Below are 14,277 nucleotides of genomic sequence, written 5' to 3' on the forward strand. Positions count from 1 at the left end.
CATCTTTAAAATACTTTTTCATATGAGTGTAAGTAAAAACAGATGGATTCGCAGTATATTGTCTAGGCTTCTGAAAGTATTACATTACTTTTAATAGTCAACTAACTTGCCTACATGGAATATTTAGGGGCAAAGTTTAGCCATAGTTAATCAACAACATGATGCTCTATGCCACATTGCAATCAATATTGTCAAAAAATTATAAATGCAAACGGAAAACGATCACAATGAAGAGTCCTGTTTATTATCCAAAACAGAATATACATCTTCTGTAATTTACCAGAATGTTTTCTTTCAGTCTTTCCTCCTATTTTGATTCAAATGTACACCTTTCCACAAAAAGAATGCCTCACAGTAAAATCACAATTATCCACGAAATATCTGAGAGCAGTGTGCAGGGTGATGTAATTTCTTATTCTGGCACCCAAATCATTTGTGAATGCTCATTCCAGAATCAAGGTCCGGAGGATATTGCTTCGGTTAATATTAAAATGGTGTTCCCACACTTTCCCCAGGTGTCAGCATGGAGTGCAGTGAGTTTATAATTAAAAATTTCACAAGTCTTATAAAAAATGAGAAAACAAGTTAGATAAAAATCTATAAATACCTGGGTATATAAACCCAGAAATACCGTCATCCCAGTTTCATACACCTGACAGAGCTGCTGGGAAGGGGGGACAATCAAGATCATTCCAGATGTAAAATGCGAGATGGAATGAAAAAGGGGAGGTGGGAGAGGAAAGAGCACAGGCTCAGACACAGAGACAGGAAATCCCAGGGGCTTCATTTGCACTAAAATCTAGCAACCAGCAAGAAATGGAAAAATGGGTTGGATTCAAAGCCAGAGGTTCTTGGAGAGCAAGCTTCCGAGTTCACACTTTGTTCCAGCAGTTTCTGAGCTTCTCAGTCTCAGTCCCTTAAATGTTTAAAAATTACGGGCAGCCCGAAAGAACTTTAGCCTGTGGGTTATATTTACCAGTAGTTATGGCATTAGAAATTAAAATGAAGAAATTGTGAAAAATATTTTTACTAATTCACTTTAAAGCAAAAATAATAAACCCACTGCAGGCTAATATTTTAAGACAATAACTGAAATCCCCAAAGCCCAACAAGATGTTTAGTCAAGGAGTGGCGCTGCCCTTTGCAAACCTCTTCCGTCTGGCTTGGCCTGAAGTCTCTAATGAGCTTCTGCCTCCTGCCCACTGGGCTCTGTTGTGCTCTGTGTACTACCCTGGGAAGCTCTGGCCTCACACAGACGTGGGGTTGGAAAAGGGGGACCCGCTGACCATTGTAAAGCCTGGGGATGTGGACGGGGGTTCCTGAGCAGGGAATTGACAGGATCAGACTTTGAGAAGTAATATGTGGTGGGCTATTTGTATATTTTTAAAATCTGAGTGTATCTTTCTTTCCTTATTCTTTTACTCATTTCTCTAAAAACAGACGAAAGCTTATACCATAGAAGTAGAGATATGAGATACGAATGTTCCAGCAGACTTCGGTTACCTCTCCCTCCTTCGAGGAGCTTTCTGACGGAGAGCCTGGGGGGCGGCTCGGCCGGCAGCGACGGGGCTCTGCGGGGCCGTGTGTCCGCCCTGCTGTGGAGCAGGGTCTGGAGGATGAGACAGTCCCTCAGCTGCTTCAGCAGCAGCTTCCAGTACTCGGTGTCCAGGGAAAGGGCCTCCCAGGAGTCCGTGAGGGCCTCTGCGTCAGCACCCAAATCTGTTTGAGAAAACTAACAGAAAATGCCCTGGTAACAACCTGGCGAAGATTCTGAATCACCATGAACTTGAATGAGCTTTGAACCTGAAGGCTGATGGGTAGTCAGGGTACATCACACACATGCTGTTTCACAAATGTCACTACTCAGCTGGATGAAACAGGAGGGTCAGGAGTGGAAACGAGACTCAGGCAATGACGATACAGTGTGGACATTTACAAAGACACCTGCAGTGTTGGCCCCCACACCCCACCCCAGGCTGTCAGGGCCACCCTGTAGAAGGGCCCAGCTTTTCTATCAGTACCAGGACACTGACCTCTCTTTAGAGTGCATTCACCAACATAGAAAATGGGTCTCAAATTTCTCTCCATTATAAACCTTTTAAGCTGGTGATAGTAAATTGAGCCTATAAACACCTAAGACTGACGGTGGTGACTCTCCACAGACATATTTAAGTGGCTCATCCAGTTTAATGCAACATCCCTCTAGATCAAATTATTGGAGCTACCCCAACACCCTATCTTTGTAGAAGGACGGTGGAACACAACCGGTGCATTTTCAGGAGCTGGAACAAACCTGAGAGACAATGCAGTCTAACCCTGGCTTCTTTCAGATGAGAAAACTGAGACCACAGAACTCATTTTTAAGGAATGCAGCATCAATCACCAGCCACTGGCAGAGCAAGTTCAGCAGAACTTGCCCCCTGAGCCACATGGTGATGGCTAAGTTCAAGTGTGAGAATCATCTGAATAAACACACTAAGGGCCACACCCCTCACCCCCACCTGACACACATTTCAGACCCCCAATGTTGCACAACACAAAGACACGTGGCCCCAGAAAGGGAGGAGCAGCCCCTCCACAGGTGGACAGCCATGGACGGAAGCCATGCCTCAGCCACTCACCCTCTTCTCGGTCGCGCCATCAGATATCTGCATGGCGACAGAGTGCCCCACATGCGCAGACAACAGGGCGGCCCCGTTGTTCTCAGACTGAATGCATGCCGTGCGCATCTGCTGCCACCACGGGGACACCAACTGGGAGTCCCATGTGTCGTCCATGGCCACTGCTGTCAACATCAAAAAGGAACCCTTAGTTTCTCAGCGCTGGGATCCAGTCTTTCGGATAAAACACGGTGTTAAAACTAAACTCCCATGCCATACTTGTTTATTTCTGAATGAACTGGAAAGTAAATCTGCAATCTAGCTTAGTCAGAACACATATTCCATTTACTTTTCTATGTTAATCATCTTGCTTCTGGACCAACTTTAAATCCCTGTGTGGAATATTTCATCACCGCTAAAAACTACGATTAAACGTTTAATATAATAGATTACTGGTCTCAGCAGAACAAAAATAAGAAAAATAACTTCTGCCAGAGACCACTAGATTTACCTCTGAGTTAAGCAAATGCATCACTCAGATTACATTGTTTTTGATGACAGCACAAAATGTAATTTTCACAAAGGACACTGGCACTGCAGGGAGTATTCTTTGGATACATAAGAGGCTCTAGGGGAGAATACTCTGGCGTCTCCTACATTAGAAGAAAGGAACTTTCCTGAGGCTTCTGTGGCATCTCAAGCACTGTACTTGGCTCAGAGAGCAGAAGCCGCCGTTCCCGCGGGTGCGTGGTCCAGGGCCCTGGCCAGCATTTTACCTTTCATCCGGCTCAGAAGGGACAGCACCGTGTGCAGACAGCAGATAGACTGCGGCTTCTCCAGGATGTCCTTTTCCTTAGAAAGCCAAACACTCAGGAGCAGGGACTGAAACCAAATTTAAATCCTTTCAGTCTAAAACAATATTTCACTTAAACCACGGGTGGGGAACATCCAGCCCACAGGCCCTATAAGGCAACCGCAGGCGGGACTCAAAATTCAATAAATCTAGGAGCTTTTTCATAGCAACAATAATTCTGTATGGCCCTTGAATGATGTTATAAATATCCAAATGGCCCTTGGCAGAAAAAGGGTTTCAATGGTAAAAAAAAAAAAAAGATGAACAGTTCTGATGACGTGAGCAAGAGGAACAGCATCAGCAACAAGGAACCTCACCAGCAGCAGCTGAGGGCTGAGTCCGGCCGACTCCAAGGTGTGACACATGTCCTCAGTGGAGCTTTCTCCATGCAGACACTTCCAGAAGAAGAAACTGCCTGGTGAACAGAAACAAAACACATTAACCAGTGACTGCTCACCATTTGGACAATCTTCCTAAACTGCAACCTCAACCCCCCAAAGAGCAACACAGCATGAGAGGAAAGAAACTGCTGGTTCAATTTGCTTGACTTATTAGCACATTAGATGTCTAACATTGTCTCTTAAGGATACTTATTAATATAACACAACTTTCATGACACAATGCCTGCATATCCAAATCTTTAGTTAACTGAAAAATGTACATGAAATTCTTTGGTTAATTTAATTTCAAAATGAACCGAACCTGTGAGATGCTAGAAGCTCATCCCAGGCTTGCTTCTACAGGCGAGACTGCAATAGCAATCTGCGATTCTACCTACCTAGAGCCACAGACTCCTCTTCACTTAGCTTCTTGATGTTGATCACATCTTTCTCATGCTCTAAGTACTCCAGGAATGTTTTTACAGGCAGCACACCACCCTGGTCGTCAGAGAACCGGACAGCAGCCCTGCTGTTCTCTTGTTTATACTTCTCCAACAATGCCTGGAGCTTGATGAGTTCCTTTTCATCAAGCCTTAGTAACACAGCCAAGTCCTTAAAAATAAAAATCAAATTCTGAATAGACCATGTCTCTCTCTCTGAATCTGCTGTATGTCAACCCCATCATCTGAAATGAAAGGCAAGATCATAGCCAAAGACGGGTTTCTAATGAATGTGACTCTCAGATTACTCTGCTTAGAACCTGACACTCACACTCACGAGAAGGTTATTTAAATAAAGGAAACTAAAAGTATCATTTTTAGAAAATTTCTTGAGATTATACTTTTCTCAAATGTTTGAATTTTAATAAATAAGTTATTGTGTAATCAGAAAAAAATTTAACAGGGTATCAACTGCCACTCTTGTGATTCTGAGGAAGCTAAGGAACTATTCAGTAAGAAATTGAGTCCTCACTTATTAAGCAGCACGAACACTTTAAAGTAAAGCCATTGGCAAACAAGGCTCACTGTGTCTACATAGAAATCCTCCACATGGCTCTCAGGGATAAAGAGGCTGCAAGTCCTGGATAGAGCCAGCCAGCCTTTCAAACTCCTTTTATATACCGTATGTACAGAAACAGATCCTGACACTGTTATTTTTCTAAATTAGCGAAATGCACACGCACACACATGTACTCACTTTTAAAGACCGTAAATGTGCCACAGTGAGCACAACTTTCTCCCCCCATGCTACGTGATGAAAGCTGCATACTTAAAACGAGCAGTTTTATTTATTCATTTACTAAGGCTGTTGTTTTTACAAACAAGCAGTAAACTGCCCGTAGTTCAGAGCTACACTGAGTTTATATATGAGCTTATGACCTGAATTTCAGTTCTGTATGCACAAAATGAGCCACCCAGCCCAGAAGCTGGCTGCATGCTTTGTAAAGGATCTAAACAAGTCTATAGGAAATATAGTTTTAATTCTTAAAAAGTGCTTTAAAAATAGAAAAGAAAAAGAACAATCTGACAACTGCCAATCTGAAAAATTGAAAAGAATCAGAGATTATTTTGTATAATGGGTAGTGGGATTACTTACATTATCCGAGAATGATGCATCTGAATGAAAGCCAAGGGAATTTAACTGACTGACGGCCTCGTAAAGATGGAGCAGCTTTAGTTTACTGGCACAGAACTGCAGCAACACTTCATCAACAGACTCAACCTCTAAGAGGCAGAGGGGAAAATACATTAAAGAGACATACTGGCCCGGCCGGGCGTGGTTCAACGGTTGAGCGTCGACCTAGGATCCAGGAGATCGGGGTTTGATTCCCGGTCAGGGGCGTGCAGGAGGGCAGCCAATTAATGACTCTCTCATCATTGATGTTTCTATCTCTCTCTCTCCCTCTCCTTTCCTCTCTCTGAAGTCAATAAAGATGTATTTTTTAAAAAACCCAAAAAAACGAACATACTGAACAGACCCATAAAAGGCTTTTCTTCATTAAATCTCTTAATATTACACAATTCCCTGTTCTATTTTATTAAACACTGGGATGCTTAAGCTACAGAAGATTAATAAGACAAAGATAATCTTTTGATCGTGGCAAAATAAATTTTTTAACAAAATAAGGTGCTCTAACAGTAAGGGTGAAAAAAAGAAAAAGCAACAAAAGAAAAAAGAAAGAAGAATCTTGGTCTAATACTGAAATTTAAATAAATGATCTGGAGACAGCTTTGAAAATGTTCTGTCTCAGCGCATAACTCAGGCTGCCTATTCGGCTCACACCCTGAAGACAGACAAAATTAAAGATGCCTGGCTCTTCTTGCTCTCGTGCTGGTCAAAGACATTACAATTCAACCAGGAACTGTGGACTGTGCCAGGTGTGTCCTCAAGAAGCATTGCCACAGAGACCAAAAGTAGAATTCCACTTAATTCTCTATCAATCAGGTTTTTCCCCAAGGTTAATAAAGCTCAGGTGAAGAGCAACTCATACAATGAAAAGGGAATAAGAAAGTCCCCAAATCATAAAGGTGTGAAATAAATTTATCTTATACAGATTATTTCCACGTTAACGTAAGAGGGTGGTATGAGCTGTGAGTAGCTTTCTACAGGCAGAGTTATAAAATGAAGTGAGACCATAACCACAATTAGTACAAACCTATTACCTTGATTTTTCAAAGTGTCCATGAGAGTCTGAGTGACATTTCTAAGGCAGGAAAATGGTAAATGTTCATTTGCCAAAATGCTCTCCAAAGCCTAGAAGGAAGACATTGAGCAATTCCAGTCATCAGAAGGCAATGGTTTTGTTTAAATCTGACATTGATGCCTCCACTTTCATGCCCCCAAAGTTCAAAAGGAAGCTGCATTTTTAAGATGCATTAGTGTCCGTACCTGTGAGTTAAAGTTGCATCGTAAGTAATATGAAATCGATTTCATATCATGCCAAATACGGTATAATGACCCAAAGTCCAGATGAGAATGAAACAGTCAAAAGTGACTGCTATTTAACAGAATAGCCAGGACAAAAGAGAAACAGAGAAAGCTACTCACTAATAAGATGAGTCTGAATGTGTCTATACCATGTAAGTATAAATAAGAAATAGAGTCTGTTATTGTTGTGTCAATAGCAAAAGCTGACATCTTAATCATCACATCTGGGTGCAGCTGACCGAATCTTTAGGCCAATCTAGATATATGGGTGTCCCCCAAAAATGCATACACACTTGAATGATCAGAAAGTCAGTATTTATTAACATACACTTCACTTTCAAAATTTCAAAGAATCTAGAGAAATTAATATTTTTCCTGTCAACGCCTGTTTTCAAACTGATGACCGTTCTGATCCAGGCCCTGCTGATAACGCCAAGCAATGGAATCGCAAACGTCAAGAACCATTTCATTGGGTATTTGTGTGCCCTCAATTCGTCAACTGTTGTCAGTTTTGTACCATAAATTTTATTTTTTATGTATCGCCATAAAAAAGTCTAGTGGCACTTTAGGATACATTTTCTTTGTTCAAAACTTAGTCTGGCTTCACCCATTATTTCAAATCAGTTACCTGAAAAGGAGTGAAAATTAAGTGAGTTATCAGCTGTTAAAGATGTGTTTACATGTTTTGGAGACACCCTATATATACTTCCCACCTCACCCCACAGTGTAACCTTGGATTTGAAGCTGGGGAGCAACAGCGCCCCTTACACAATACGAGTGCGAACATGAGTCAGGATGAGATTTCCAGAAGCAATTTATCATTAACCAGGGCAGCTGAAGAGGCTCAGAGCCTAGCAATTCCCCTCTTAGGTCCAGATGCAAGAAAAACTTTTTTCTTTGGAGAATTTTTATAAGTGTTTATCTGAGCCAAGCTGACAACATATGCCGAGCGGCAACACCTCCGATGCTCCGGAGAAAGTCCTGCTAAGGGGCACACACAGGATACTCACAGATCACGGTTCATAAAATCAAGAAACTGGAGACAACGGGAAGGGAGCTATACTGCAGTCAGAGTAGAATCACAGGGCATTATCTGCACATCGCTGCAGCCCGTGTGTCAACATGGGTGTCCCTTCAGGGGAAGAAGGGATATCACAGAAGACACGGGGCATGACTCCATTTATATACAGTCGAAAAGGCAGAAAATGCATCCATATGCTTTAAAGAGGCCATATAAAAATTATGTAACTCTAAAGAAAAGCAACACAGAAGCAAAATTCTGAACACGGGGACATTAGAAATGGGAGGGGGGACGTGGGGCTCCTCAGAGCTCCTGGAGGTCATCACGTGGGTTATGTACTATTCTTTAATCTGAACAGATGTTATGTATGGACATGTGTGTGTACAGAACACGTTCTCTTGCTTGTGTGATGGTATTGCTGACTTTTTAAAAAAAGAAAGGAAAGCAAAAACTTCTGCATGGAAACATCGAAAAGGAAGAACATGAATAAAAACACGAAAGGAAGGCTAGCCTGTCGTGTCTGGAGGGGAAAGAAAACGAAGATTTTCTTCGAAGGGCATTATAACAGCCACTCAGTGGAAAGCTTCACACGTACACTCACCTGCTTTTTGGTTGCAGGGTACTTGATATCGAGAATTATTTCCTTTATTTCTGTTTCAACCGAATCTAGAAAGAGAAAATTAAGCTAAGTAAGATTGCCAGTTTTATTGCAGGTAAACTTTATTCTGAAAGAAAGATGCATGGATCTGTACTTCCAGTCAGTTTACAGGATTTCCAGGGTCTCTCATGTTAACTGCTACAAATCTTCATACATCCTGACTGAGCGACTCCACTAATAAGTGCAGGTGACTGCCTGTGCCTCGACTTATTCTGAAAGGAGCTGCCACAGCTCATAAACGCAACGGAGCTCTGTGGCGGCTCCACTTAGAGTGTACTATTAATTTACAGAATGACAGAGCTTGCTTATCACTGTTATTAGAGGACACCCACCACGACTGGGCGACTTTGCTTTCAGCAGGACTGACAATTTCTTCACTAAGTGCATGTCCTTGGCCCGTTCGCTCTTCTTGTCACTAAAACAATAAACACAACAAGTTCTTACAGAACAGGACATGGTTTCCTCCTAATTCTGACACTCCAACTGTAAAGGTAGCAGTCTAATAAGAAAAAACAAACACAAGAAAACAATAACTACGAAACAAAGCAAAACAAACAGCAAGATGCCGAACTGGGACAAGCAGGCAGAGGGGCAATGGCGAGCAGACACTGGAGAAGCCTCACCTCAGCGCCAAGTGAAAAGGAACAGTCACTGTTTTTACACTTGCGGACACGGGGTCCACGAGGCAGATCTGGTAAGTCTGTGGCTGCCAACTCTGACTGGTGACATTGTTCAGGCCCATTATTTTGTAGCCAGGGTACAGGAGCCTGTATACATACAGAAATCACACATCAATATGGTGAGGACATCAGAGAAAGGAGAAATGTCACAGGGGCTTCTACTACAACCTGGGGCCCCAACATTACCAGCAATTCAGGAGCAGCGACAGGCAAGTTAAGTACCAAAATGGAAGTGAAGCAGGACTCAACTGGCAGAGTCCTGCCTCATTAAAATGTGCTAGGAAATGAAATGAGCACAGGCCTGTGTTGCAAAGCAAACAAATCATTCACTGCATCTGACATCTGAAGGCATCTTCCCTTTGGAGTCTCCAGTGTGAGTAAGGGATGAGACCAGCCTGGCCGGTGTGGCTTAGTGGTTGAGCACTGCCCATGAACCAAGAGTCACCGGTTTGACTCTCAGGGCACACATCCAGGTTGTGCGCTCAGTCCCCAGCAAGGGGCAAGCAGGAGGCTGATGTTTCTATCTCTATCCCTTTCCCTTCTTTTCTCTCTAAAATCAACAAAAACATTTTAAAATATGGCAGCATTAAAGCTAACTCATTCAGTAGCACATCATGGTCTTTTCAAGAAGATTTCTTTGTTATTAGACATTTGCAGGAAAAACCACAATAGAGAACATATTGTGCCTCACACAACTTGTAAGCAAATAAGCAGATTTAATAAAGGCTTTACATGAATGGCTCTCATCTGTCACCAGGAAGGTGCAGTTTGCAGCTCACCTGCAGTGCTTCCCCACGTTGAAAGCGCCCACTCTGGGTCCCTGCTGTGTGCTCCACACCTCCAAGATCCCCCTCCTCGGGGCGTAGATCACCAGGAACTGAGCTACTCGACTGGGACCCTGAGTATTTCCAAAGGGGGAGGAGTCCCCCTTCTCCGGGACTCTTTCGTGGAGGTCCTCAACAACTTGGATCCAACCAATCTGGGCGTCCCGATACCCTGAGAGGCAGAAGAGAAGGGATGCTAATTGGTTAATTAATCTAAGTTTAATAGTAGCCTTTCTGAAGCACTATGGCAGGTGAGCACTGCAGGAATTCTTTGACGAGAAGGTGAGCGTGGCCTCAATCTGGTCCAGAATAGTTTCATGTCCCCAAATCTGTTATTCCTCACATTGTTAAGTACAGACCAGACTGCCCCATAACTGTGGTGTCCAATCTGTGCTCATGTTACTACTCCAGATGACTCCCAACGATGCACTCTCCACTTCTTCTTTAGTCAAAGACATTTTATTTTCTTCAGGTTGACAATGTGCCTTCATATTTTCAAGTCTCCTTTACAGTTAGGTAAGACCAGGTGACTAGCTCCAGGATAATGTTCTAAAGAAAAAGGCCGGAGGGACCTCAGGAAATATCTTCAAAGTAGACACACTCCTTCCCCTTCCTTCATGGGATGCAGATAAGAAGGCTGGAGCTCCAGCAGCCTTTTGCACCATGAGATAACCTTGAGTGGGAAAGCTACATGGAAGGAGACTGGGTTCCTGAGGATACTGTGGTGACTTTATATCAATCCTGGACTTGGGTCTGTTATCAGCAGCTAAATGTGACTTCCAACTGACATAGTGACCAAGAAACTAAGTGAAGTGATCCAAGCATATAGATATAAAAATCAAGTCAGCCAAGATGGATTTTGTTAGATTGTGCTATCTTAAGTCGGAAAGGCTTAGCATTCTGGATTTGGGAAGGACATCTAACTCATGCATGGCCTTATGAAGTGGAATGAGCATAGCAGGGGCAAAAAACTGAGTTCAGGAATTGACAACGACAGTGAGAATTGAGAAGTACATAAAAAAGAGGTTAGAAGTGCCTATGAGTTCATCCAACTTAAAGACATAGCAACTGGATTACTGGATCAAGTGTTGCTGACCCAGGTTCAGGTAAAAAAAAACATAAAGATAAAGGGCTAAACAGCGTCTCAAGCAGAAGCTACAGGATGGCAATGTTGCTCAAATATTGGGGGTAAAAAGCAAATTAATTTTTTCTGGATTTTTGTAAGTACCTTTCCACATGCGTATTGCGATTCCTCTGGCTACATCCAATAAAACAACTCTGCCGAAATCATCCGTTACTGCCGCCAGTGTGTTACAGGGAGACAGACAGATGCTCTCACCGTGGCGTCTGGAATCTGGAAGCCCAAATCTGATGTTTAAAAGAAAACAAAAAGCCTGCATCACATTCCAGTCTAGAACTATATGCCACTATAATGAAATGCATAAATAAAATAGGCTGAATCTCTTTTTATATAAAGGAATGCAAGCCTCTCCCCCCAAAACCTGCCAAATGCACTCAATGTCCTTTGCACCGATGAAGTAAGCGAGGAGTCAAGGTCAGCATCCTGAAGAGCCTGACAGCACAGGACGCCTGGGTTTTGTTAGTTTTTTTAAAGAAATACCTAAGTATTGTTTAAGTTTTTACAACTTACTGACAAACTAAACTATTTTTAAAAAGAAATTCATCAGCTATCACAAAATTAATGTTCCTGCAACTTAAGCTAAGTGTATAAGGGTCTGTAAAAAAAAAAAACACACACACACACATTCACAAATACATACTGAGCCCCTGCAATGTGAAAGGGAGACAGCAGTGAATGAAACAGGCAAGAACCACTGTCCTCATGGAATTCACATTCTACTGGAAAAATCATCCCATACTAGTGACTTTAGAGGCTCCAAAGACTCGTGGGATTATTGGATCAGCTGAGCTCACCAAGAGACCACAAATCTCACAGGACATTTCTAAAAACACAAGTTGAGAGGATAACAGCAGACTTGCCTCACAGCTAGCGGGGTGGCAGGTTCCATCTTTGGCTTTTGCTTCGGGGAAGCTTCATCCTCATGCTTACTCTTCCAACCAAGCCAACCGCTGAAAAGAGAGCGCATGGGAATAAAACCAGGGCTTCCAGAGCATCCAAGTGCAGACTAGCAAGTCAGAAGCAAAACCCAGTTAGACACAAATTAGGTACATTTTAATTTCATCGTGTGATTACCTGGCGGCATTAAACAGAGCAGAAGTGAGTTTACTGGCAACTGCTAGGGCAACATGAGATAACAATGGCTGACTGCTTCCCTGGAAAACAGAACATGTGGAGGAGAAAACTTAACAGCTGACAAAGGATGCACCTTCTAAATGAGGCCTACGTCACACAGTTTGAAAAGGCTGGAAAGCCTGGACTAGCCCTTCTTTCAGAGGGTACAGTAAAAACTTTATTGCAGGAGGTAGCACTATCATCAAAAATTTTAACTGTATAGTGTAAATGTCAAAACCACTGGCAGGCTATTTTATCTTTAGGATTTCCCTCTTTGAGTTGTAATTTAATGGAAACTTTTAAACTAAGACATGAAGATGGAATTACTGTAGCAGGGCTGTGGATTTCCCATCTGTACACAACTGGCTCTTTTCCCTCTTTCTAAAAAATATCTATTTTTAATAACGTAGTTTGGGCAATTCTGAGAAGGCTGCTTTCCAAGTGAGAAGAGCTACCAAATCTCACTTTCCCCCATTTTAATAAGCAACTTTCATCACTAACGACAACTGGCAGCCTGCTCTGTCTGGACAGTTCCTCACTGATGCAAACCCCTGGGGGCTGATCCACAGCCCTGAGCTTCTGACCACCACACCCACATCCAAAGGCAACTCAGTGTCCACGAACTCGGGTCACCAGAAACAAACATTTTTTGTGTGTGTGTGTTTTTTTTAATATATCTTTATTGATTTCAGAGAGGAAAGGAAAAGGAGAGAGAGAGAAACATCAATGATAAGAGAGTCATTGATCAGCTGCCTCCTGCACGCCCCCAGCTGGGGACAGAGCCCGCAACCCGGGCACGTGCCCTGACCGGGAATCGAACCCTGATCACCTGGATCCTAGGTCGACACTCAACTGCTGAACCACGCCCAGCCGGGCAGTACATTTGTTTTATGCCGACTTTAGCACCTTTGGTTAATTAAAAGAATTAAGAAGAAAGGGAGCTGAGATTCACTTGAACTTAAACTGAACTTAGAAATGTAAAGTGCTTAATCTTTCTAAGGCTAAGGCACCACACCTATTTCATAAACAAGTTGAAAAATCAATCTGTGGCCTTCCTCACAGTCAGAAGGAACCTTACCTCTAAAGCATAGAAGAAGCCAGTGAATGGATTGGACCCCACAGTGATATACTGAGACATGGCAGGGGGGCTGTTCTTAATGGCCGCGTTAAACCCACCAATGTTGGAGGCAGTCTTCATTTGATCGAAAGGGGATAGCGTCATGATACCTGACAATAAAGCAACAATGCAGGATTTGAATGGACTGAAATACCAGGCTTCTCTCAGCTCCCACTGAGGCAGGCCCAGTGTCTACCCCAACAATCACTAGGCTGTGGTCCTGTAACTATTCCACAGTTTCTTCTAACTACATTCATGCTTCCCGACATCAGGAACATGTCTTCTCGTCTCTGCTTTCCCGATGCCTAGTACAGTGAGCCTTCAAATACTGATTTCAAGGTGAAATCTGCTTTTGTCTATATTCTGCTGGTTTAAAGGTTACATTTTTCAAAGACTAATCCATGGGGTCATTATATGGATTAAACTCGTCTGCAGAAAAATTAAGTCAAATAGTGACAATACTGTACAGTACCGCCGCTGAGGGCATAGTTATTAGAACTGTTAAAGACATAATCCTATGATAATCCGCAAGTCTGAACTGACTTCCATGAGTCTCACTAAAAGCAATGCATTTTATTTTCACATAAGAATAAATCTACATTTTGAATCAATGAGATACTTCCATCAAAAGGTATAAAAATTAATTCCAAAAGAATTGAACTTGTGATGCTTACCAATGCTAGCATGATCGACAATAGTGTCAACATCTTGGAGACCCCATTTCTTATAAGCTAAGGGTGGTGGTTGTATGTTCTCATTGCCTGATGCTGCAGCTGCCAAAAAAAATAATTAGACAAACCAAGCTTCACTACAATGGATACAATGACGTTTTATTTTTTTAAAATCACAAAAAATGTATTTACTTATTATCCTAAAATTCCAGCATATAGTAATGAGACAAAGGAATGTAAACCAGGCATAAAGGAAAATTTATTCATGCCAGGACAATGCCTATTCAATGC

The 14,277-nt window shown here is 42.4% G+C and overlaps 1 protein-coding gene across 2 annotated transcripts in view; it reads right to left on the reverse strand.

Annotated features, from left to right (window-relative positions):
* Positions 1–14,277, reverse strand: part of RAB3GAP2 (RAB3 GTPase activating non-catalytic protein subunit 2) — a 44,320-nt gene that overhangs the window by 12,943 nt on the left and 17,100 nt on the right. The window contains exons 9-24 of one of the 2 annotated variants that reach the window (XM_081124091.1): positions 13,990–14,088; positions 13,277–13,425; positions 12,160–12,239; positions 11,946–12,035; positions 11,173–11,312; positions 9,900–10,116; positions 9,064–9,207; positions 8,773–8,855; positions 8,384–8,448; positions 6,497–6,587; positions 5,430–5,557; positions 4,232–4,445; positions 3,771–3,868; positions 3,377–3,482; positions 2,622–2,782; positions 1,504–1,732 (exon numbers count right to left, since the gene is read on the reverse strand). In XM_081124091.1, coding sequence (XP_080980217.1) covers positions 1,504–1,732; positions 2,622–2,782; positions 3,377–3,482; positions 3,771–3,868; positions 4,232–4,445; positions 5,430–5,557; positions 6,497–6,587; positions 8,384–8,448; positions 8,773–8,855; positions 9,064–9,207; positions 9,900–10,116; positions 11,173–11,312; positions 11,946–12,035; positions 12,160–12,239; positions 13,277–13,425; positions 13,990–14,088 — 2,094 coding nt within the window. Of the gene's footprint in view, positions 1–1,503; positions 1,733–2,621; positions 2,786–3,376; positions 3,483–3,770; positions 3,869–4,231; positions 4,446–5,429; positions 5,558–6,496; positions 6,588–8,383; positions 8,449–8,772; positions 8,856–9,063; positions 9,208–9,899; positions 10,117–11,172; positions 11,313–11,945; positions 12,036–12,159; positions 12,240–13,276; positions 13,426–13,989; positions 14,089–14,277 lie in introns of both variants that reach the window. The other variant, XM_081124090.1, reaches the window with a different exon arrangement.

Source organism: Miniopterus schreibersii (assembly GCF_964146895.1).
Source record: "Miniopterus schreibersii genome assembly, chromosome: 21".
Lineage (NCBI taxonomy): Eukaryota > Metazoa > Chordata > Mammalia > Chiroptera > Miniopteridae > Miniopterus > Miniopterus schreibersii.